The sequence below is a fragment of the Limulus polyphemus genome, unplaced genomic scaffold (genome assembly GCF_000517525.1).
Source record: "Limulus polyphemus unplaced genomic scaffold, Limulus_polyphemus-2.1.2 Scaffold12, whole genome shotgun sequence".
NCBI classification, from domain to species: Eukaryota; Metazoa; Arthropoda; class Merostomata; order Xiphosura; family Limulidae; genus Limulus; species Limulus polyphemus.
In genome coordinates, this window is record NW_013665622.1 from 463,358 (window position 1) to 490,339 (window position 26,982).

Here is a 26,982-nt window from a genome sequence, read left to right on the forward strand (position 1 = left end):
GATTACATAGACAGAAAATATTCGGGTTAACTATTTCAAAGGAAACATTTATAATGTAAGAACTTTGTAAATCATTGCTTTCAGATGACTGTTATACAGGGTGTCCGGAAATTACATTAATAATTACTTCCTTGTGTTAATAAATTTGTTAAAATAATTTCCGGGCACCCTGTGTTTGCTAGTGTACTTTGTTTTTACTTTCTCCCAAAAATTCACCATAATGCAAGGTTTTCTTTAATAACTGGTTTTCTAATCAGAAGGCTATTATGTTTTGTCCACTTATAGAAACCACAATAATTTGAACATTTAGATATTATACGTAATAAATATTTGTATTCTGAAAACGTAGTGTTTTGATTGCTATCACGAAAAGTGGAGTTGTAATCATGACTCCTAGAAAGTCCTCATTTTGTTTTTATGCCACTTATACAAATTTGGGAACTGCACTTCTATGTTTTTGCAACTGCTTCTCTGATATTTGTTTAACACGAACCTTATAATCAGAATATTAACACCACTGCTTATAACATTCAGGTAAGATAATATAATATTTACTAATCAGGAAAATATACGGCCTCTAATTTCTTCCATGACAACAAGCAGAAGACACCTACAAAATGAGTGTTCTTTAGCCGAGATGGGCAAAGCACAGTTATTCCATTGTAGTTTGAATTTCGCGCAAAGCTACATGAGGGCTCTTTGCGTTAGCATTCCCTAATTTAGCAGTGAAAGACTAGAGGGAAAGCAGCTAGCCATCCCCACCCAACGCCAAATCTTTTACCAACGAATAGTGCGACTGACCGTCACATTATAACGCCCTCACGGCTAAAAGGGGCGAGCATGTTTGGTGGGACGGGGATTCGAACCCGCGACCCTCAGATGGAGAGTCAAGCGCCCTAACTATCTAACCATGTCGGGCCTTGTATTGTGTAGCTTTGAACTTAATAACAAATAAATAAATTAAAAACAAATTGTCAAACAGGTTGATAGCTAACAGAACCTGGACGTGCATATTTAACTGAATGTACAAAGAATTAGGAGTATCAAACTACTCCAAAGAGGAATTTAATTACTTGCGAACTATAAACAAATCTTATCGTTGAATCCTTACCGTGCAAATGCAAATATTTTAAAATACCGTTAGCAACGAGTGGGAATTCCTTTAAGGATAATTCACAAGTTCACTGTATAATCAAAATATTCAGCCATTTTCTTTATTTTTATACACATTACGAAATCCACGTGCAAAAATTATAATTTTACAGTTTTGATTCAATAAAGAATTTTGTTTACTGCAATCGATGTCAGCCAAAAGTGTGTGTAAAGAATAATCACTATATAGAAAAGTTGAAATTATAATATGGGTTTCAATGACACACAAAAAAAAACACCAACAAAGATAATGAAGAAAATAATAAATATGAGCAATGAAACCAAAAACGTTTTTGGCCAGTAATATTAAACATATTATATCGTTGAAAAAACATAAATAAATAAACCAAACCTGCTTGTCTTAATGCAGATATTTCTTCTTATTGCCCCCCCCCCCCCAAAGAGCCCAACGGCTTGTTCGTTTTGTACCGCAATGCTTATAATGGGTTTTATGCACTCTGTCCATCTCGAAGATTTTTCTTTGTTTGAAGTTAAGCACAAAGCTACACAATGGGCTATTTGTGCTCTGCCCACCACGGGTATCGAAACTCGTTTTTCTAGCGATACTTCGAGGAATCGAACCCCAAATTTTAGTATTGTATGTCCGCAAAATTACAATTGACCCATTTATTAGGGAAGGAAAGTGTTTCTCAAATATAACTGTCAATTTTTAGTTCTTGGTAAAATTATGTTAGCAAATGGCGTACGAGACAAGTGATCATCAGACAAATGTAGTTTGACATTTAATATTAAATAGGCATTGTATTGCTTTGTATAATAAACGGGTCGTGTATCATTTATAGATAAAAAGTATCGAATCAATACACAAGTGGACGTTTATTTCATCAGCACAGATTTACATCAAAATAACAAAAGTTTGTATGTCCGAAAGACTGCTAACTTTTTCAACTAATGATACGTTACTTAGAACACAATTTTAGTGTTATTTCAGCAAGGCTGAGTACATGATAAAACACAAGAAGACTGACCTCATAACCATTGAAAACAACAAAGTTAAAACCTACATTAAATGTATAAGTACTTTATTTCTTAGTGTTACGTAACGTTATCATCAGGTTTTATATTTTTCATGATTAATACTACTAGTACTCATGATTGATCATTATTTCTCTGGCACGTAATTCATCTATTGGCCATAAAAATACGTGACTCTGCTCCAGGATTTTTTATGACACAAGGCTTAGCGAACAACCTGACAGCATATTTAATATGGAACAGGAAATAGTTAAGCAACGAACGTAAATTTTTATCATGCACCTTAACATGTTTAATTTCGAAATAAAAACTTTTGCACACGTGCACGAAAGCATCGTTAATTGTTCTGTAATTGTTACTTTTTTAAATTTTATACCAGTCTTAACGCATTCCCTAAATTATGTTTGTAAATTTTCTTCTCTGTGATGTTTAAAGCAGGATCATCATTTAAATAATCAATTTCTGTCTTTTTGAAAAACTAATCTTGAACATAGTGTTATATGTAGGTTTCATAATCAGCCAGAAAGAGAATAATTAGCTGCTTTAAAAGCAATCCGTAAATACAGATAGATGGCTAGTAGTTATAAAGAATTATCTTAAGCTGTATATCCTATGTAAAGCTGCTTTAAAATAAATGCGATGTCTAGTAAATGCAGTGAATTACTTAAAGCATTATATCCATCTCAAGTTGTTTTACAAAGCAATCTGTAAAAGAAAGGCAATGGCTAGTAGGTGTAGCGAGATATCTAAAGCTGTATAAGTCATCTTAAGACTTTTCGTCAAGCCCATACAAATATTTGATAAGTTGGTCAATATTTGGTATGAAATTTATTAACAATGTAAAAAAAAAGGTGAATAAAAAATATTAAACGGTAAAGAAACGTAAATTGACACATTATTTGGTGCTTATTCTTTTAAGCAGTTGAAGCTTTTGCATATATTTTAACTTATAAAAAATGCTGACAAACTATTAGCTTTTCAATTTGACACAAAATTCATAGCTTCTGCAATACAAGAAATGAACACAATAATGGAAATCAGATTTATCTCTTCCTGAAAGATTATCACTCACAATGTATTAGGCTTGTGGCGTATTTTATTATAGTATTTTTGAACTAATAAAATAACATTCGTCATTGACCAAGTAAAAGAAAACCCACACGACAATTTGAATGATGAATATTATGTAATTCAAAATTGGATCGCAGAAAAACATACGCTGAACTAATTACTTTATTTAATTTGTTTTCAGGTAAAGAAATACACAAATACATACCCGCTGAATTAAATATTTTAGGCATCCTACTTCTAAGTAAAACCTCACAAATATATAATAATATCCGTCTTTAGTTGGAAGATTGTAAAAAAGGACACTAACAAAAAGCTAGCTGATATTATGAATAACTTTTGTGTTTTATTTGTTCTGTTTCAAGATTTCAGTGCAACTCCCACATAAAACTATTTTATTTCACACGATCTTTCGATGAAATTACTACGAAGTCTTATGATTTTGTGCAATACAGCACGCGATGTTAATGTTGAATAATCTGACGAATTCTAAATTTGTATTTCGCCCTGAAACTTATTAACACATCATCCTTTTCTCCCCTGACAGACTACCATTTATATATTCACAAAAATAAACTCGAGGTTGTTGTGTCTGTTAAATGTGGAAGACGAGATCGAAAAATTTCCCTGTTAAATATTGAAATTATAAGTTTGTTCAATGAAATAAACTGGTAAAAAGCGGTAATTTAGTATAAGGAACAATCTATATGATACCACAGGGCACTACTGAGTTACTAGCTGTTGTTTAACAAATGATGGTAAACTTCTATTTTATACATATATATGTTTTTGACAAATATAATACGATCTGGACACATGTCTTATTTCAAACTATGCTTTTCCGTCCGATTAAGAAAAAAATTGTACATTTTTTAAACTAATAAAATATATTGTGCGGTGTTTTCTCACTAGCACGAAGGGCACACAGTAGGAATAGTCAGAAGAAATACAACTTATAAACACGTCTTGTTTCATTGTATACCTCCACTTTTCTCTCCCATAAATAAAAGCGACGAGTTTCCTTAAAAGCGATTATAATTCCTGCTGGTCATTGTACAGAAGACTCAGAGCTGCTGTCCGCAAGTGCTGTTTAGTTATACGAATATGATTGTTTTTTTTTTGACGTCAAATTCCAAGGAAACGCACAAAGACTGTATGGTATTTTTGAAGCTAAACGTTTTAAGAAAACTTTTTACATTTTTTATTTTGCAATTTTTTCAGCTTTAAGATCCGAAGCGCTCTCTGTTGTTTATAACGCCGAACAAAACTACTTTTGTCCAATAAAAAACGTGTTTCATTCCTGCGAAAGCCTGGGCCTGATCGAGCCATTACGATGTATTCCCTTCCAACACGAAGCCTTGGACATCGGCACGAATCTAAGGACCACAGATATTCCCTTGGTAGAACTGCTATTGTGTTTTTGTAGGACTGGATAATTCTGACATCGTACCGGTTTTGTCCTTTCACGATTTGCGAATCAAAGACCACCACCCTCAGTACTGAAGGTTAAGGCAAAAAAAACAACAAAAAAAACGTTTTTTAATGCTATTTTATGACATAAAGACACAAAAATGACAGCAATACGCATTTCTTTTTAATAGGCAGAAAAAAAAATCCTAAGTCACAGAAATAACACATAATTTGTTAGAGAGGGCGAAACAAAAATGAAAAATTGCCTAATATTCTGGATGGATAGCAACACAAAAATTAGTCTTTGTAGCAAAGGAAATTAGAACATTATTCAGTCATTGTCGTATATCATTCACTTTATGTTATGTGAAATAAAACAAAAACATTATTCATTCTTTGTAAAAGAAAGCGACGGAACCATAAACATGTTTTACTGAGTTCGAAATACAACATATTTGCTATGATAAAACATAGATAAATACAAAAATATCATTTTTCCGCTTGTTTTCAGTCGTACAAAACAAATCAGAAACATTGTCAATTATTTTTCAAAGTGGTGAAAGGAAATAAAAAATAATCCTAACTCTTGTTGTAAAAGCCTAACAAAACAGAGATACGGTTTATTGTTCGTTTGTTTTAGGGCAAAGCCACATTGGGCTATCTGCTGTGTCCACCGCGAGGAATCTGTTTGTTTGTAATTAAGCACAAAGCTACACAATGAGCTATCTGTGCTCTGCCCACCACGGGTATCGAAACCCAGATTCTAGCGTGTAAGTCCACAGACATACCGCTGTACCACTGGAGGGGCGCGAGGAATCTAACATCGAATTTTAGCATCTTAATTTCATAGACTTACCGCTATCTCACCGTGGAACGACACAGTTTAGACTATTTATTATAGAGGACAAACAAAACAGAAAAGTTATTTATTCTTTGGGATAGAAGTGTAAACGAAGGGAAATATTATTTGTAGTCGCGGCATAGCGGCTCATAGTTTTTCAAGTACAAACTTTTAGCTTATAGCTCTGTCATCTCTTGCCGATTTGAAATCTAATTACAGTTTGGGACTCAAGAGGTCAAACCCTTTCGATTGATGTATTCCACCACGTCCAAGATCTCATAGATTAATTTACTCTAATCATGCCTAAAAGGATTTCAAGTGCCGTGGCTATTGAGGATTCCCCCTTGTTTATAATTAATACAAACTAAAACAAAATTTATTAATTATTTGTGATATAAGTCATAACAAAATATTACAATGTTTCATTGAGTACGAAATAATACAGCATCTTTACCTACTACTTGTGATAACTAAGTAACAAAATATAAAAACACCATCCGCTATTTACCCCGAAGGTCGAATCAAAACAAACACATTTCTCAATCTTTGTAATAAAGGTTGAAACAAGACATTTAGGAAAGTTGTCCCGCATCTATTGTTGAAAGTGAATTAAAATAAAATGCACGTGTGTGTTTCTATATACAATAGTATACTCAGTTGGCAAGAGCAGTTCATCACACGAATGAGGGGATAACGTGTAAATTTTTTCTCGGATGTCACCCTACTTTCACGAGTAGACTAAAACTTAAATATTAACCAATTGTAACAATGTTTCAATCAGAGTGACAAAACGTATCCGATTATAAGCAACTGTAATCCATGGACATTAGATAGAATAGAAATTTAATCGCTTTTAATATTTAAAGTGAGTATCATCATACATACAAACACAGTAACGCCGTTAGAAACATAGATTATAATTATCATGTTCAGTACATACAAATAATTATCGAAAATATGTACAAAAAAGTAAAATCGCAAAGTTTTATGTAGGTAGCTATATCAGCGGTAAGTTTACGGACTTACAACACTAAAACCCGGGGTTCGATTCCTCGCTATGGACACAGCAGATAGCCCAATGTGGCTTTGCTCTAAAGATAACCAACTAAATAAATATATTTACATTATTTTCCTGATATAAACTTAAAGGTTTTTATAAAATCTTAATACTTTCAGATTTTTTTTTCGGTTCTTGACTTTTTCACTCAATATATTTGAGAAGCTCAAATCAGGCTAATATTAATAACAACAACAACAAAAAGATATAAGTAGACATTCATTTAATACTATTTTGACTGCAGTATAAAAAGCTGAAAGCTCATTTAAAAATATTTATAAGTCTATTCAAATGGAGGAACCTGGACTTATTTATTTATTCTTTTTTGTTTTTTCATTCTGGTAGTCAGTTTTTGAGATCAAATATTGGCCAGACAGAATTGGCTAAATAAATCACATTTTAAAATTTACTCATTAAAGTTTTATTTTATTTAATTTATTTTTTTCACTTTCATTGTAAACATTTCTTATGTAACTATTGTTTACACACATATGTAAACTTGGGTAACTTACCAAGATCACTCATGCAAAAATGTTTCCTTTGGTTTTTAACCTTCTTGCAAGAAGGGCAGGAACCTTTAAAGTAAAACGATTTAATTTTTACTATCTTGACTTTCATGTACCGTTATTTGATATCAAACACTTAAATTGGTGATATTTAAATGTCTTTAATTTAAAATATTTACTATGAAAAGTATATCAATATGAAAGTACTAATAAAATTATACTATTTTGCAAAAGAAGTCTTAAATAACCAAACTTTTTTCCATACAATATTAATTTCTTTTTGCAGAATCAATATATTTCAAGTGAAAAATCAACAATGCTTACTAATGGAGTTTTCATGTTTATTTAAACTGTATCATTTACACACATGACTTTAATACACGACAGAATACTAACCTTTCCAATATTTTTTCCTGGATTTTATCGAACCTGACAAAAACTTTCGGCCTCTCGCCAAAGGACCTGCATAGTGGAATTTCTTGTTGTGAGGGTGTTTGTTTTGGTTTTTTAGGATTTTATTCATTGTCTGAAAGTTCTTGTTTGAAGAAAATCTTGACGTCGAGTGCGGCAAAGAACTGTTAAATTTTGGTAATCTCGATACAACAGAATATGGTTTTGAAGTTCTTCTTCGACTGGTAAATACGGAAGGATAGTTTTGTCCCTTTTGTTTTTTTAATTTTTCGTGGTCTCGGGAGGGTTGTTGGGGTTTTAATGTAGTATGCAGGTGATCTGAATTTCTTATGTTATTTCGGTTCTGTTGAAACTCCGCCATATTTCGAGAAGAATGAACCTTTCCCGATTCGGGCTTATTGGTAGAATGTGAAATTCCCACATTACTTTTTTGCAACGTCTCACGAGTATGTCCGATCGAACGGTTGTTAATATTGCTACTTGTTTTTGGCGCTGAAGTCACGTATTGTTTGTACGTTTCTTGCGGTGAACGAGGTTGAAGCGTTGTTTGTTCAAATGTAGGAAAGGTGGTTCGGTAAAAAGATGGAAAAGAACGATTAGACTGTCTAACGGGGGTGATTAAACCAGTTGTTACTGGTGCAATGGCGGTTGACGGTGAAGCACGTGTCGAGACTGAAGTCGCGTGAATGGAGACATCTACCGGGCTAATTCTTGGTTGTATTGTGGAAGTTTCTTCTTTAGATAACCAATACTGATAATGGATGCCGGGGTTTCTTTCTATGAGTAACACCTGAAGAAGGTTTGCAACAATATCAAAATAAAATGGTACGTACTTTGGGCAACTTTAATATATAAGGATGTATGCAACGATAAAACACTGCTGTTAATTACTAATACTACATTCTATTTCTAACAAACCGTAAATATTCTGATCTAATTTGAGTTATATCTTGAGAAAATTCTGTAGTGTTTCCAAAAAAAGCTTTATTCGGTAAAAAATTGGTCTTACTGTATATCTTAACTGCAATAGGATTGCTGTAATATACAAGTAAAGAAGAAAACTTTTCAAAAAAGGAAGTAAATGTAGGGATGGCTAAAACCAATCCTTCAAAAACAATGCAAACAATATAGTAGGGATGGCATTTGCATCATCTCTACATAATAGCACAGGCACACAGTGCAGTAGAATGTTAACAGACAAAAATAGAATAAATTAAACTCAGTTCTTGCCTGTGCTATTATGTAGGGATGATGCAAATACCATCCCCGCCATCTTGTGTTTGAAGGATTGATATTAGCCATTCCCTACACTATTTCGTTTTTTTTAAAAAAGTCTTTTCTTTGCTTGTTTTTTTTAATGCAGTGTTTCAACAGACATATAAAGGTTGTATTTATAACCAAGCTCTAAATATAATGAGGTTCCAACTGTAATATTTATTTTTTATCTATTATTAGCCGGTAATTTCTGCTTCACCCTATACTTAAGCTTTTTAAAGAAACACCAAATTTCTGTAAGAAAACTAATTTCAAGGGGTAATGATAACATCGTTTACACTAGAATTGCGATTTTTAAAAATTACTACTAGTTATTAACAATACTCAGAAAAGCGGATACTCCGTTTGAAACTATGTCACCTCAGTGAAATTGTTCGACACCATTGTTTTGTTTTTTGAGTTACTATGTAACAAAAAGGAAACAGAAGAAAGAAAAACAAGAAATTCAAACTTTTTGCTATGATATCTAGTTTACAGACATTCTTATAACTTGAGACTCAGTCATTACATAGATATTGTTATAAAAGGAAACACTGTATAGTATTGTAAAGTTCTGATGACCTATTGATGAGATATTTAAAATCCAATTTCGATGAACAATCCCAGCCATCCCTACATAGGCAGTGCTACCGCCTGCCTGATTAAAGCAAAACAATCATGGAAACTAAAGATCGGTCCATTACTTGTTCATTTGTCCACTACCATGTACATTACTCAAAATACTTATCCAGATTTAAATGATACGGTATCTCTTCAGTGTATATTCGGATAATTTTAATTTATTATTTAGAGAACTGGAAAGAGCACATTAGATGTAATAAAAGCTAAGGAATGAATCTCATCTCATCAGATCTTTTGTATGAGAACAGTTAGCATCCAAGGTTCAAACCCTGATGTGTCGCTGAAAAGCCACCGCACTTTCATCTGGGATGAGGGGGCATTATAACTGTGACAGTCAGTTTCACTATTTGGGTAACCGTGTAGATGACTGTCTACATACAATCTGGTCAAAGATTCTAGATGAAGAGAGTCATGTCTGAACGTTAACATTTAACCAATGTGTCGCATAATTTATTGTTCAGCTTGAAACTACAAAATAGTCGTTTCTAGAGTTACGTACTAGAAACACGTGATCTTTATAAAAGTAACACATCTTCACACACACACACACACACACACAAACAAAGTTATACGATCGTACTATAACAGATACTTGTTCACTAAAACACAAAACAGCAGAATATTAGTAGAACATCAGGTATTTGTAGAGAAAAAGAGAAGCGTCGGATGTTTAACTAAACACATCGTAACACTATCTAAGGCCCTTTGAGCTCACCAGAACATAGGGTAACACAAATTTATTAGAAGTATTAGGCGTTTATCAAAAGATAAAATAACGTCTCTTTAAGCTAAAAGCATCAGGCTTTCATCAGAAAATAAAGAAATATAGTATACTAGGAGTGTCAGGTGTCGATCTGTAGGTCCTGGCGCTGATATCGTTTCCTTTTCTGGAGTTCTGGAATAATGCAATTTTGTACCAGCTACTCTGTAATATCCTGGAAGGTCCAGCATCCAGTGGCCATTGATGAAGGAAGACTTATCGTCCATCAGAGCTGTGAACATCATTATTAACAAAATATACTTATTTGAAAAATATTTCAATAATAGTTGGATAAATTAGTTTGCTATAGGCCAAACAAAACTGTATGCCAAGAATCTACTGCCATAGAAGCTAGACGTATAACATACAAAAAATCTTATTATTTAAAGTGTTGGTAATTATGGAAACGGTAAATAAAATAGATATAAAATGTCAGTATAATTGGATTGTTCCCCTTATAAAGTATGAAAACGAGCTACACCAAACGAAAGTCACTAGTTAATAGTTTATACTGTGATTAGCTGTCATCCAACCAATCAGTCAACGTCACACCAGCATAATGCATATACAAGTACAGACAGTCATACTATACCCAACAGTAGCGTGGTCTCAGATATTAGTAACACCTTTCTGGAGTGTTAAACATTGAGTTACTGAGAACAATGAAATAAAAACAGTGTGGAGTGTTAAAGATTGAGTTACTGAGAACAATGAAATAAAAACAGTGTCTCAGATATTAGTAACACCTTTCTGGAGTGTTAAGGGTTAAGTTACTGAGAACAATGAAATAAAAACAGTGTTTCAGATATTAGTAACACCTTTTTGGAGTGTTAAGGGTTAAGTTACTGAGAAAAAATGCCACATGACAAACGTGTAGAAATCGAAGTTTTAGCTGGTGAAAGCTACTCCATGCAACAGAATGAGCCGACATTTCATGTTTCAGTATTAGCTGTATGAAAACTTTGAAGTGGGTATTTTAAACTAGAAATGTTAATTATAGAAGCGGTCGAGATGGAAATTCTAAGCTCTTTAGAAGTAATGTTCAGTAACTCAGGTTATGGAGAAGTAATGTTAAGTAACTAAGGTTATGGAGAAGTAATGTTCAGTAACTAAGGTTATGGAGAAGTAATGTTCAGTAACTAAGGTTATGGAGAAGTAATGTTAAGTAACTAAGGTTATGGAGAAGTAATGTTAAGTAACTAAGGTTATGGAGAAGTAATGTTAAGTAACTAAGGTTATGGAGAAGTAATGTTAAGTAACTAAGGTTATGGATTTTGTTTTATAAAGATCATGATGTTTTGAATGTTACTTCCAGAATACTAAGATAACACGTTAGCATGAAGTGGCCTCGATGAACTCGTAAATACTAAAACATCACAGTTTATGTGAGATAACCAAACTAAGAGTCTGAAATGAGCATCAACTTCAAATAACAGGAGAAGCAGCTCTGAAGGATAGTACTTTTTACAAGTAAATCAAAAATTCAAATTGTCTAGGAACAATCAACGATAGTTTTTTTTTCGATGCTAAAAGTGAGAACACTTTAATGTGCTGTACTAGTGATAAGTTGACCAGTTAGTTAGAATTACTTATTGTTTATGAATCATGTATGTGTATTAACTGTACTTTCTTTAATGTGCTGTACTAGTGATAAGTTGACCAATTAGTTAGAATTACTTATTGTTTATGAATCATGTATGTGTATTAACTGTACTTTCTTTAATGTGCTGTACTAGTGATAAATTGACCAATTAGTTAGAATTACTTATTGTTTATGAATCATGTATGTGTATTAACTGTGCTTTTAATGTGCTGTGCTAGTGATAAGTTGACCAATTAGTTAGAATTACTTATTGCTTATGAATCATGTATGTGTATTAACTGTACTTTCTTTAATGTGCTGTACTAGTGATAAGTTGACCAGTTAGTTAGAATTATTATTGTTTATGAATCATGTATGTGTATTAACTGTGCTTTTAATCTGCTGTACTAGTGATAAGTTGACCAATTAGTTAGAATTGCTTATTGTTTATGAATCATGTATGTGTATTAACTGTGCTTTTAATGTGCTGTACTAGTGATAAGTTGACCAATTAGTTAGAATTACTTATTGTTTATGAATCATGTATGTGTATTAACTGTACTTTCTTTAATGTGCTGTGCTAGTGATAAGTTGACCAATTAGTTAGAATTACTTATTGTTTATGAATCATGTATGTGTATTAACTGTACTTTTAATGTGCTGTACTAGTGATAAGTTGACCAATTAGTTAGAAGTACTTATTGTTTATGAATCATGTATGTGTATTAACTGTGAATTTCCATGATTATTTCCAATACTGTATATGCACACAAATATCCATATTATATTTGTGTTCTTCTGTTTGTTTATATGATTTTCCAAGTAGCTTTTTATAATATAGTTCAGAGAAGTGTATCACAGAAAGTGAACTCTAGCCAATCTTCGAAGCTTAGATATATTTTACTTAATAACTGTTGCATCTTTCTTTTCAAAAATATGAAAACAAATTTTCACGGCACAGAAATTGTGAAATCGGAATAAAAGTTTACGTTAAAACACCTTCACGTCTTCGACAATTAAAAAAGGTTTCCAAATGTTTATATTCAATCCCACGTTAGATGTTTCGAAAAGACACAATTCCACTCATATTATTAACTTAGTACGCATGGTTTTTGACGCATAAAATGTAAGCTGCAATATTGAAATTGATTCGCTATTTAGATTAGATATATATAACTGTCATAAATACAATTGGATGGGGGGGGGGGTACTTACGCTACTGCATTAGAGACAAATGAAACTTAAAAATAATAATAACTAAAATGAATATTGAATATTTAATTACAAAATATTATTTACGAAAATCAACTATTTGAGTTAGACTAATGGGTCTAAAGAAATATTAACCAAAGTTGGCATGTGTGGGGTGGACATAGTAGACACCGATGTTCACGTTTACCCCAAATGTTAGTTGTCCTTCTAAAGGAATCAAGTTGTTGTTGTTGTTGTTTGTTATTAAACACACAGAGACACAAAGGGCTATCTGTGCTCTGTCCACCACGGGTATCAAAACCCGGTTTCTAGAGGTACAAGTCTGCAGACATACCACTGTGCCATTGGGGAGGAGGGGGCTAAAGGAATCTAAGGATCCAACCTCTCCCAGGAGAATGTTATCTCTGTACTATTACCGTTTCATAGCTAGAATAGTTATTAATTTTATTATTTCACAATTATATTTAGTATATATTTTCAATTAGATATATTCAGGCAATTCTAGTAAATGTTCATTCTGGCAGTCTGCATGTAGTTAGGACATTCTTGTTAAACGGATGTCAGAAGGTCATACACATGCCCTTTGCTTAGGTAAAGGTTGCATACAGCAAGAACTTAAATCACAGTGTCTATCTGTGTCCACTCCCCCAGGAAGCGAACCCATCAAGTGCGTGTATAGATTAGTATTAGTTGAGGATTTTCTTCATTGTATGTGCTATTTGAAATAGTCTGTGACTTGAGATTGTGATATACCTCACATGGACCTATTTTCTGTTTGGGAAGTGTGGCATATTAAAATTTGTCGTTTGTATCCTGTGGATGTGAGTAGAAAACCTCCCCAGTCCAAACAGCCAGTTTGAACTCAAACTACTTAGAAGTCAGCCAGGCTGGTAAATAAGCATAAAAACAATTATTCTGAATAGAAATTTTGTTCCCTTTATTCACCTGAGTTTATTTCTTTCCTCTGCTGTAGAAGTTTGAAATTATTTTCTGCTTTAAATTTATAGAGTCTGCGTTGTTACTGTTGATCAAGTGTTTCATGTTGTTTTCTACATATACACCAACAGTACAAAGAAAGGTGGAAAAAAAGGGAGTAAAATGACACTCAACAGACCAAGTCACGTTTCTGTTCATTTACTATCCATAGTTTACGCTCTAAGCACCCATTGAAGCTGTACTTTCTTGCTTGCATCTGAGATTAATGGTTTATAAACCCATTACAGAATGTCATATGACGGCTTTTGTACAGTCTTTCATATAATACTATTGGAAACATTAGCGCCAACTTTTCCAAATTATATGGTGTATTTTTTTTGGCACAACTTCAGAGTGCTCAACAGTATTCACGTCAATAAATGTTGGGTGTATTCAAGCACCTACAGCCAGCGACCATGGTTGGAGCTAGCCAAATCCCGAACAATATTAAAGGAATCAATCAATTAGAATACAATCTGAAGTACTTTATAAACTTGTTCAATCATCTTTTCCTTCAATTTGTTACGATAGTGATTATTGTCAAATAAATATCTTCTTTCGATTGTCACTGCTTATAGGCTTTGATGACAGATGTCTTAGAACAACTAACCAAGGAAACGGTATTTGATAACGACCCACTACAAATTTAACTATACAAGTACCTACTTCCATACATCTTTGAAAGTAGGAGAGATTCTTGCCCTTATGCCCAGTGTCTTGCAGACTAATCAAGATATGACTATTCTTTGCATTTTTTAGAATTCAAGCAAATAACTCGTATATTATATAGTTAGTCTATTTTCCATGTGCAAATAAATGGAGCGTTCTGCAAACGTAAGTGTTGATCGTAATATAAAAGCTAACCAATATAGTTTTAGGGGATTTCAATACGTTTTTTAATTAAAACTCAAACTTGTCTCATAGATAACAAAAGTCAAAATTATTATATAAAGGAAGACATTTTTATGTTTTTACTGGTGCTTTAATATTTTGTGGAAATAGTAAACCAAATGGTAGGCACACAAACTTAAATCCCAGGAAAACGCTGCAAAATTAAAAAAATCGAATCAATATTTGGATTACACTATAAATCGGACTTTGGCGGTTTCAAAACAATGTTTATAGAAGACTTTAGAAGAAGAAATACTTATCACTTTGTTTCATGCTTATAAGTATTATCTCTAGTTATCATTCAGGCTGATAAAAATAAAACGAAACGCTTTATTTACAGGTCAAATACTCTTGATTCGTGCAAAGAGGAAATACTTTACTTCACCCCTATTAACTGCATCTCGCTATTCATGTTCACAAACGTATGTAGTAAATAAATATTTTTAAACGTTCGTAAGTGACCATATATCCATAGTGAAACTTCGAAACGGTGATGGAGCTTTCTATTGTAAAATTTAAGTAACTGTCAATAAGATAAATTGATACACGTAATGCGACAAAATACAAAATTTGTTTTTCTTGAGACAAAGGTAACCGAGGTTCTATGTAGCTTTGAAGTACGTTTTACAAAACAGGTAACTTTGTAACAACTTCAATCATCCAGAGCAATAAATTTCTGGTTTTGATTGCTTAATAAATGTGATTTTATAAGAATGGTATTATATGTAAATATAGCGCATATGTTATTAAATATTTTGCAACAATTACATTGCGTTCCAGAATATTGCTTTTTGCTGAGTAGTCATAAAAGTACAGTGAGTGACATTAACATAATACATTCTATTTCTATCACATGATTGATAAGAAATTATGTATACAAACCTAGGTAATTACCACTGTTATCTTCTATTTGAATGTTCCTGGCACCTTTTGGTATGATGGTTATTTTGCTGTAACCTCGACCAAAACCTGAAACCAAAATATAGTCAATACTAATTACACTCAAAAGTAAACTTGACACTAAGTTCATCCAAATGTATAAAGGTTGAGTACGTTATATTAATACGGTTTCGAGTATGCAAGTCAGCAAGTCACGTGATAACCAAAGCCGGTATAAAACCACGGTGGAACAGAATGTATCAGAACTACATTTTGACATTGGGTAGGAAGCGCGATGACATCGAAAACTGATTGCTTTTGGGAAGGGTAAGTACTAGCACTTTCTGACATAAAATATTAATATACTCATACCATGAAGATATAATCTTATTTGGGATTTAGAATTTACAAGAATGATATATGTATTTAATATACTGCATTGGAAAACAAAGGAATATAGATGAGCTTGCGTAACCAGAACCACCCAGAAAAGTATCTGCAATAAGTCGTATCTCAGCTAGTATAAGCAACGTGTGATTCTACGAACACGAATGTCAGTGCCAAAAGCTGTTTACGTGCACCAGGCAACATTACACAACATAATCAAGAAGGATCTCCGTCTGGAAAAGCGACACAAGCCACAGATATATACAAGCTGCTTCCACCATATATTCGTTCATGTATCCGTCATATTCTTCAAGCAGGTGGAGAATGAAACTGGTATTTATGCTATGCTTATGCAAAGCTTATGGATTTTTGTGCAATCAGACTGTTGACACGGGCGTTTGGAAACATTGTTTTCGTTCACTTACACCAGATGGATTATGGAAAGCATGAAAGGAGGAGTGGTTTGTTTTGGATATGACAGCCTTGTGACAGAGATTTTTGGAATGAAAACTACGCTGCATGGCTATTGTCAAGACTCACGACAGTTGTCAGATGGAGAATGATCGAGTGTGACGACATAGACTAACGACCTTCTAAACCTAGAAATATGTTAACGTCTCAGTAAAGGAAATTTTAGGGATGTTAAACTTTTTTATATTTCCTTTCGAAGGGAATTTCACAGACGGTGTTATTCTCTTCAGTTTCATTTCTGTAGGAAAAATTCAGAGAAGATGTTATTCTTACATCTTCTTTTATAAGGGCTATCGAGAGAAAACGTTATAGTTCTTATTCTTTTCTTTCGTAGGAGATTTTTTGTTATGTTTTCTGTTCCACGAATCTGAATTTCTTTCTTGGATAAAAGGAGTCTACTTACCATGAAATGTGTGTAGTGTGGACAAAACAGACGGCAAAAGAACAGGTGTGTCTGGTCGTTGACCGTTGAAAATCCCTTCATGATGGTTACAAGTACTATTGTCTCCGTCGCATTCCCCACACATATCCAGAACTTTCTGAGATTCAATGTATCCGTCACAGCCAACTGTCTGAAGTGTGAATCCCAACAGAGAGTTTAAGAAAAAAGTTTTTCTTTAAGAATTTATGCACAGTTTCTTCAAATAGTAATAAACATATTGCAAATAGAAATATTTTAACATGCGTTAAGCTCCAATAGATAATTTATCGTATATTACTATTGTTGTTAAACACAAAGCTGCACAAACAACGATCTGGGAGATCGTCTATTACTAAATAATACAATGTATATTTGATAAGTAAATTTCATAAGCAATTTTTCAGAAAACAAAGTTTTAATATTTAGAGAAGATTATACTATACACACACACACCACCACACACACACACACACACACACATATATATATATATATACTGTAGTTCGGTGGAATTATTTGTTATTTTGGAGCTTTCAGCCAATTTTATTTTTCATTAGGTTTTGATCCCATCTGTCGGGTTGAACATGACTCGTGCATGGAACAAGAAATGTCAATTTTTTGTTGTTTATTCATCATTTATTTGTCCAGAAATACATTGTATATAGCAACCTGCTGAAAAATATGTATTTGAAATACAAAAACTTTATTTTTTTTTCAATATTTATTTACCCTAAAAGAGTAGTACGAGTCAAGATGGCGGTCAGGAAACAGTAGAAGAGTTAAGACTGTAAACTGACACAGGTTTGACTCACTTAAGTAGTTTAGTTGTTGAACGCTTAATTTTTTTTTTAGGGTGATCATTATTGTCTTAAGTTAATAGAAGTATACTGAAAACTTGCGTACTACAACGAATGACATTTTTCTTTAAAAACGAAGACACAATTAGTTGTATTTACCTGTATTAATCATGTACAGCGAAAACACTTTGGGGCAAAATTGCTGTAATTGTTTTAGTATAAGAGCTGTTATAAATAGCTAAAGCATTTTTGAATAATTAATAGTATTCAAAATAATTTTAAAAATGTATTTTTTGTAAGAACAGACATTCTTATTGGCTCTTTGTTGTTAAGCTTAAAGCTCACAATGGGCACCTTTGCGCTACCCACTACGTGTATCGAAACCTAATTTTGAGCGTCGTAAGCTTCGGCCTAATTGTTGTATGAAGTGTTACTGCAGACATTTACGTAATGTTGTTGTAAACAATAAGCATGATGTAGATACTGTAGTTAACGCCTTTCTGTTGCTTCTCTAAGATAATTAAGAAATAAGCGCAGAAAAACAATACAAGTTGCAAGCTGGTGTTTTTCGACAAACTAATGCCGAAAACCGTCGATTTGGTTTCAACTCTATCTCTCTCAGGCCCGGCATGGCCAGGGTGTTAGGGCGCTCGACTCGCAATCTACAGGTCGCGGGTTCGAATCCCCGTCCCACCAAACGTGCTCGCCCTTTCAGCCGTGGGGGCGTTATAATGTGACGGTCAATCCCATTTTTTGTTGGTAAAAGAGTGACCCAAGAGATGGCGGTGTGTGGTGATGACTAGCTGCCTTCCCTCTAGTCTTACACTGCCAAATTAGGGACCGCTAGCGCAGATAGCCCTCGTGTAGCTTTGCGCGAAATTAAAAATAAACAAGCAAACTCTTTCTCTCTCTCTATATATATATATACGCATGCCTTTTTTAATTACCAAGCAGGATTAAGAATTTCATATTCTGTTGGGTTGGTTGGTTGTTTATAATTAAGCACAAAGCTGCACAATGGGCTATCTATGCTCTGCCCACTACGGATATCGAAATCCGGTTTCTAGCGTTGTAACTTCGCAGACATGCCGGTGTGCCTCTGGTGGGCATTCTGCTGAGTAATAACGTATGTATAAGTTTGTTTCGGATGTTCACACATAGACTATCTCCGCTAGTCATCCCTAATTATTTGTTGTTGTTTCTTTTAGAGCAAATCCACGTTGGGGTATCTGCTGAGTCCACCGCGGGGAATCGAACTGCAGTTTTAGCGTTGTAAGTCCATAAACTTACCGCTGTCCCTTCGGATGATCCCTAACTTTGAACACATAGACTAGAAGGAAAGTAGCTAGCCAACAGTATCTACCACCAAATCTTGGGATTCTTTTCGAATAGTGGGATTTTACCATCACTCGTACAATGAATGTACCTACGCCCCATAAGTGCAAAGCCCGATTTTGAGGTAGCGGGACTCGAACCATAGCTCTAGGTTTCATAGTCCGGCACACTATTCACATGGTTAGGTCAGGTATAAATTAAAAAATATATATAGTAATTCATCTAGAATGAAGTATTGACGATAAATTAATGTAATTTTTGTGGATGTATTAATCTTCTTTCTAACCAGATGTTTCTTTAGAAAACTATTGTTTTAATCACGCATTTAAAATGATGATGCAAATCATTATGTTGTTAACAAATTTATTAAGGGCAACCTACCAAACATCTTCCATCTACACATATGCTTCCGTTCTCATGGGAACAAGAAGTGCCGTCGATGACCTTACCAAAGCTGTAAACGAATCCAAGCCTTACTGCTCGACATTGTAAGTGACAAGGGTTGCTTCCTGCAATAAAAGACGCATGTATTGTTGTCATAGCATAACAATATTGGATCCCATTGGGATTTCGTTTGCTTTTTCATACATGAGGAACCATCTGTAATTTTTTTTTTAATTTCTCGTAAAAAGTTCTTTTATTTCAACAGAGAATACTATGATACAGCCCCCTATTTAAATAAATCTGCTTACTTAGGTAAATTTTATCAACTGTAGACAGGGAAATAGTTTTATAAGTCATTTCTGCCTTTTCGTTTTTGTTTCAGTGAAATAAACAAAAACTCGTGTTAAACATTTCATCGGAGGTAAAAAATAAAAGCTACAATTGGTCTACATTGTTTGTTATATTAATTTTCCTTTCGACTGCTGTTTCATTACGTTCAGGAAAGACGTTAATCTCGCAAAATTAAACACTAGAAAACGCCTTGAGAAACGCGTTTGTAATATTACATGCTTTCGTGAAGTACAAGAAAAACTAGAACAGAAATAAATCAAGGTTATTAAAATAATATAACATTTTCACATAAATTAGGTAGTGAGTTTATTTATACGTAATGAACTATAAAAAAATATAGTTAGTGTTTTCGTAAAGTAAAAGAAAAGTCAAAAACACAAGTTATTCAAATAATGTCATATTTTCTATAAACTGAACAGCGAACTTATTTACACGTAAAGAGACATTGAAAAAAAAACATGTATAAAACAAAAACATATTAAAACATTTTCATGCTTTCGTTATGTTTTAGCAAAGATTATATAAGGAAAAGAAAATTACAGTTATAATGTTAAACACACTTAAATCTAGGCTATAAACAATTATATTTTTAGATCATATAAAACAAATAATAAGATTGTTTTGATAATGTAAGCTGTGCAAAGTATACAACTTGCAAGAATGCCGGATTAAAATATATTGAACATAAAACGTTAAGAGGTACTTATCCATTGTTTAACTTACGAATTACTGAATCGTTTTTGTACAATTCTTTACCGGTTGGTCCACAAATTGCATCGTACTGAATGATTTAATGATTTTGGCGGTTATCATACTAGTAAAAATAACGACAAAAATATTGGATTATATCACTCATTTATAAAATACATAGAGGAAACCTAGCAGTAATATATGGGATTGGCTGCGAAACATGTTCCATATGTTTTTAAAGAAACTATAACCAAGAAAATCATGGCTCCATAAGTAATTTGGTGCATAAGCAATTTAGAAAAATGTGTTTAAACAGCCGATGGTTGGGTGCCATTGGAAATTTTTAGGGTTAAAGAAATAATGTTACTGAGAAAGAACCACAAAGGATCTTCCGTATAAAGTTATATACTCTAGTCATCATGTACAAATCATATTTGGAAATTCACTGTTGATTTAAAGTCTGTGTGTGTTTCATTTTAACACAAGGAAACAGACAGTCATACTTGAAGCCATAAAGTAAAGTAAAGTTTTACCTCTGTAGTCCGGAACCCATTGTTGAACTACATGACCAGCCACCTCGAGGCCATTATGAAGGTAGCACTGAAGTTCCAAAAAACCTTTTGTATCAGTTGGACAGTCCTATATTAAAGGAATCACTGCTAAATAAATAGAGTTCCAGCTTTGTCTTTCAAAAATAATATGAGTAGGTGACGAACTGTAAAAGGAAAACCTCATAATTCTTATAATGGATAAAATATTACATATACTGAAAGTACACGTGTACTGACTTATTCAGAGGAATATGTTTACTCTTGCTCCAAGAATAAAATTAATAATGTTTATTTTGGAGCTTTCAGCCATTTTTATTTCTTATCAAGTATTGATCTATATTATATTAATTTCTACATTACCTGTGTGTGACATACTTTACGTTCGATTGAACCTCCACTACAGCGAGAACTTTGTACCAAATCATCAGACCTACCAAAAAAAAAAAAAGTGAATATCAGTTAAGGAAATTAATGTCTAAGTTTTGTTGTTGTTTTTCAATGGGGCCGGGCCCGGCATGGCCAGGTGGTTAGGGTTCTCGACTCGCAATCTGCGGGTTGCGTGTTCGAATCCCCGTCACACCAAACATGCTCGCCTTTTCAGCCGTGGGGGCGTTGTAATGTGGCGGTTAATCCTACTATTCGTTGATAAAAGAGTTGCCCAAGAGTTGGCGGTGGGTGGTGATGACTAGCTGCCTTCCCTCTAGTCTTACACTGCTAAATTAGGGACGGTTAGCGCAGATAGCCCTCGTGTAGCTTTGCGCGAAATTCACAAACAAACAAACAAACAAGCAATGGGGCACGATATGCAAGTGAAACATACTTGGTTACAATGACATCTGATGTGTTATATAACACTAACTACTTTTTACTACAATTACAAGAAAGCTAATCATTTCGCAATTATATTGTCCTTGACCAAGAGATTAACTTCTAGGAAAAATGGGGCTGGAGACTATTAAGGTTGTTCACAATGTTAGCGTTACTAAAACTGTGTGTCTCGACCCAAAAGGGATCGTAGGGGGTTGCGAGATCATAAAAAAATAGATAACGGTTATTTTAGAGAACGTAGAGTAATTTGCTCTCATTTTGTGTGGGTTGGTGTGTGTGTGTGTGTGTGTGTGGTGTGGGGTGGGGGTGGGAGCGTCGTAGCCTGAAATATTTTCAAATGGGGCCCAGCAAAAAAAGTTTGAGAATCCCTGCACTACGTCATTCAAATATCAATCGGTAATACAATCAAAGAAGTCTCAAGATTCATTATGGTCTTTAAATCTATTGACTTTTTTAAGCCCCCAAACAAGTTCCGGATCTTAGATCAGAACAAATCTGGCGGAAATTGAGCACCGTCTAGACCCGATATGATACTGAGCTGATAGAATACACACGTAGTTCGAAAGTTTCCTAATCTGCATTAAATTATTGTTGAAAGTTTTGTGTAGGACAGCATAAGAAGGGCAATCTATAAAATTCAGGTTACAATTATGTTCGTAATACGGTGTTTAAACGAAAATGTTCTTAAAGGACAGTATCAAGTATAGTAAATACGCTCAAGAAATTCTTTAAGTGTATCGAATGTTTTCTTACGCTTAATTAGAACAATGCTTGATTAAGCCTATCCTTAAACATGCTGATTTATAGACGCAACTTTTCGTGGAATATATTATCGCTTGAAGAAAATACGACAGTGTGTAAAAAATAAATAAATCAAAACCAAAAATATCAATAAAAAATACCACTCCTATCATCATGTTATATAATTTAATTAGCTACAATATTTACAAATTACTGGATGATAAGCTATTTTAATACCTGTGTATATTATCAGACTATTAACGTAAATCTTGATATATATACACGACTTAATTGATTTACGAAAACAGTGATTATTTATTTAATGTAGTAGCAATATTCTGTCACGCAGTTAATCAGTAGATGCTTATCATGGTGAAGGACATGCACTTTTAGGGTGTTTATAACACTTTAACACTTGAAGTCACTTTACTGATCCCTCATGCACTTTTCGATCGCACATACTCGATCTGGAAAGCACCTCTGCAAAAATATACAGTCATTGTAAGGTGTTTAGCTTTACGTAAGGAGGTAAATTCACCTGAAAGTTCAAGTGGCACACATGTACAGAAAGACTTTAATTAAAGATCCGATGTTTTTCAGCAGTGCAAAGGATTTGTTTGTTTGTTTGTTTTGAATTTTCGCGTTAAGCTACACGAGGGCTATCTGCGCTAACTGTCCCTTATTTAGCAGTGTAAGACTAGAGGGAAGGCAGCTAGTCATCACCACCCACCGACAACTCTTGGGCTACTCTTTTACCAACGAATAGTGGGATTGACCGTCACCTTATAACGCCTCCACGGCTGAACGGGCGAGCATGTTTGGTGGGACGGGGATTCGAACCCGCAACCCGCAGATTGCGAGTCGAGCGCCCTAACCACCTGGCCATGCCGGGCCCAGCACAAAGGACACTTCAATGTGGATTAAGCTCATAATATGAAATAATTGCATGACACTAGAAAGTGGAATAAGCCTAACAGTAATACATTAATTATACGTTATTTTAATAGTCCTTCGGTGGGACAGCGTTGAGTCTACGGTAAATATGGGGTTCGGTCCCTCGCGGTGGACACAGCAGATAGTCCAATGTGGTTTAGCTCTAAAGCAAACAAAAACAAAAAAGATATTTAAAGAGTTACTGCTATAGCGAAGAGCATGATAAACCAAAATATTTATATACAGATTACTGCTGATTGATATAATCAGTTGAAACAAGCAAGTGATGAGAGTGATTAGAGCATCGTTTAATAAAACTTTGTAAATGATTATTAGCACAAGTTGATTTAACTCAGAATGTTGGATTACGTATTGCATACATTTATAATACCGCTCAATAAAACAGAGAATATTAGTTTATGCATTACGAGCTATTACATGGCATCACTCTATCGCACACGGAATGTGGTTCACGCAATAAGAATTACTAGCAGACACCTGTAAAATACTTGCGGTCAAATTAGTGTCTTTATTGCAATAGTACTTCTTTAAATACAAGATTTTTAGAATAATATAAAAGAATTCTAATTGCAGACACCGAATCTATGTCTACTTGCTTTAGGCCTAACACTTGTTAAGTACAGCCTATATTCGATAAAGAAATAGCACTATAACTTGTGCACGTTTTTTTTTTTTCTGCTTTAGTTTAACTTTACCGTACTTAATATTATCAATAAATAAACTTATAATGTTATTCTACGACCCAGTGTTAGACCTTTCTAATAATTTTGGTTAGATTTTAATATGTTGATATACAAAATGTCTACTAAAGTATATTTATATCCGCCTTTTATTTACATCCATTGAAACGAGGTGCGCACGTATGCGTACTTCGATAGTAAGGTGGGCGTGCATTTTTAGGACAGCCAAAAACTGGTTATTATAATTATAATAGATTAATAGGATCACGCAATAAAACAAAGAATGTTTGTTTATGTGGTTTGTGCATTACGGGTTATTACTAGGATCGCGCAATAAAACACAAAATGACAAATGTATGCATCATAAGAAGCCATCCTAATTCACATAATATTGGTTTGTGCATTACTTTTGAAAATCAATATCACTGGATAAATCATAACATGATGGTTTATGTATGTAAAAAATCAATATTATCACCATTAAAAGAAGAAACAAATTTGCATTAACGCCAGTATGTTCTTCGATACATAGTCTATATACAGGCCCTATTTCGTTTAACATTTTATACGATGTTGTTAGTTGTCTTTTCTAATTACGATGTTCATTGGTTTACTTCTAGGAATAAATATTTATACTTCTTGTAAATTATCAATAAACAAGAGCAAACACTGTTTTTTTTACAAAACAGATATTCATCTTTTACAGCTTTAAAGTGGTACCGTTCAACATTACGTCTATGAAGACAACCATGTGGCCTTACCAAAAAAAGGATACGACTTACGTCTCCAGTCGTATTAGACGGATAGAAAAAATATTACAAACAAAAAAAAATCTTGTGAAATGAATATACTTACTATATATCAGGGGTCGGATAGCTAGGTCACAAATATTAAAATTTACTATCTCACAGTAATAAGTCTATAATTTTCTTCAAAATCTTTAGCTTCTTAATACTTCAGACGAGATTACTCGTATCTAGTTACGATAAAGTTAGTGATTGGAAACTTTTCGCTAAGAACTCTAATAGACCACATCTTCAGTAACCCGATTTTCGTGCTCGAAAATATATATATGTGTCATTTGCTAGAAATTATGATAAACGCTTATAACAACTAATACTTAATGAAGAACATGACGAACTATCGTAAAACCCACCACGATACTGATTCTAAATATATATAATTTTTGTTTGACAGAAGTGCAGTTAATCACTAAGTCCAGCAACTAAATCTTTTTTTCTTCTCTATTATATGAAAAGAATAAAGAAATATTTTAGTCAGGTTTGAAAAAACAAACAAACAAAAAATATTGTGTAGTTTTGTTTTTCTTGTTTCAATACTTTTAGTAGCATTAAAACTTTATATATTACGTACATATCGATCCCTACTTGTCTTTATAAACTTTCAAAAATTGTTAAATTATATTTGTTTGATTCCTTTTTATTAGCTATATTTTAGTGCATCAACAATACGAATCGTGGGATGCACGTATACCCGATTCGATTTTATTGCTCATCAGGATCTCTATCGACCTATCCTCAAATCTAATTATATGTCCAAAGTAGCACATCGTCCATTATATATATACTAGTATCCTTTTCGGTACAAGAAAGGAATAATTGGGACCCCAGACGGAAGAGCTCTGTGATAGAATTAGAGTGACAAGGTTTGTCAGTTTTTCAGTATGCTTGTCTGGAAAACTCACTTACTTACTTACTTACTTACTTAGACGAAAATTCTTTGAAATAGTAAAATTTTGATTCACTCCATAAATACGTATATAACAAGTTAGACGCTTATATAGGTACAACAATAAGATTTAGTTTTGCTCAACTAGTACTGTGAAATAGTTATTGTTAACATTCAGACATTTTAAAGGCGGTTTTAAATGGGCGATATTTATGGCCGCCATTTTGTTACATTTCGATCCCTACTATTAAATACCACTGTACTTAATGATACACTCTTCTTATTTGTGAAATTCCATAACGGACACAGTGTTTAAAAATATAACAGATCTAATACTAATGTCTTATGACTAGTATAATTAATTACAATCATGCTTAACCAGCGTGGAAAAGGTGTGCACATAATAACAATTGTTGTTGTAACAAACGGCTTATATTAATAATGTTTCGATCACTATTGTGGAAAACTTTGGATTGAGTGAAACATGCCATTGACGATAGATATGGCGAATATTGTGTGGTTGGATAATATTATCATACATTCTTCTAATCATTGAAAATCCCCAAGTGACTAGATTAAGAATATAGTGTTGTAACGAATTTATTATTATGTATTTATATTTAATATGAACGTTGTTTGGATTGAATTTGTATTTAGAAATATGCGTGACTTGTAGTATCAGATATGTGTTGCGTATAACGAATTCGTTAAAAATATTTATTTTAATGTCAACGTTTGTTTCGAATAAGTTTGCATTTTAAGGAGTGTCTAGCTTACCGTGTTAGTTACGTATGGCGAAACTCCTGCCAATTCTCCAAGATTGTAGAATATTCGTGAACACAGAAATCAACAATATATCCACTTCCATAACCGGTTAAATACAGTTCCGAAGTTTCGAGAAAATGTGTCTCGCCTATAAAAACAGCAGGGCAACGCAACAAAAAACAAGAGAGAAGAGACAAGTCTACTAGGAAACTGTTATAACCGTGTAATCTATAAACTGTGATTTTGCTAACCCTTATCAACCGGAAAATATACAACATTTGACCAGGAACAGTTATAAATTT

The 26,982-nt window shown here is 33.5% G+C and overlaps 1 protein-coding gene across 2 annotated transcripts in view; it reads right to left on the minus strand.

Moving 5' to 3' along the window:
• Positions 1–1,970: 1,970 nt before the first annotated feature.
• The window catches only part of LOC106478860 (ADAMTS-like protein 5), a 64,513-nt gene continuing 39,501 nt past the window's right edge, over positions 1,971–26,982 (minus strand). For both annotated transcript variants that reach the window (XM_013939438.2, XM_022382658.1), the window contains exons 4-12: positions 21,384–21,453; positions 21,006–21,111; positions 19,429–19,556; positions 16,898–17,066; positions 15,640–15,726; positions 10,172–10,329; positions 7,427–8,231; positions 7,037–7,099; positions 1,971–4,715 (exon numbers count right to left, since the gene is read on the minus strand). In XM_013939438.2, coding sequence (XP_013794892.1) covers positions 4,396–4,715; positions 7,037–7,099; positions 7,427–8,231; positions 10,172–10,329; positions 15,640–15,726; positions 16,898–17,066; positions 19,429–19,556; positions 21,006–21,111; positions 21,384–21,453 — 1,906 coding nt within the window. In that variant the 3' untranslated portion in view covers positions 1,971–4,395. The remainder of the gene's footprint in view (positions 4,716–7,036; positions 7,100–7,426; positions 8,232–10,171; positions 10,330–15,639; positions 15,727–16,897; positions 17,067–19,428; positions 19,557–21,005; positions 21,112–21,383; positions 21,454–26,982) is intronic.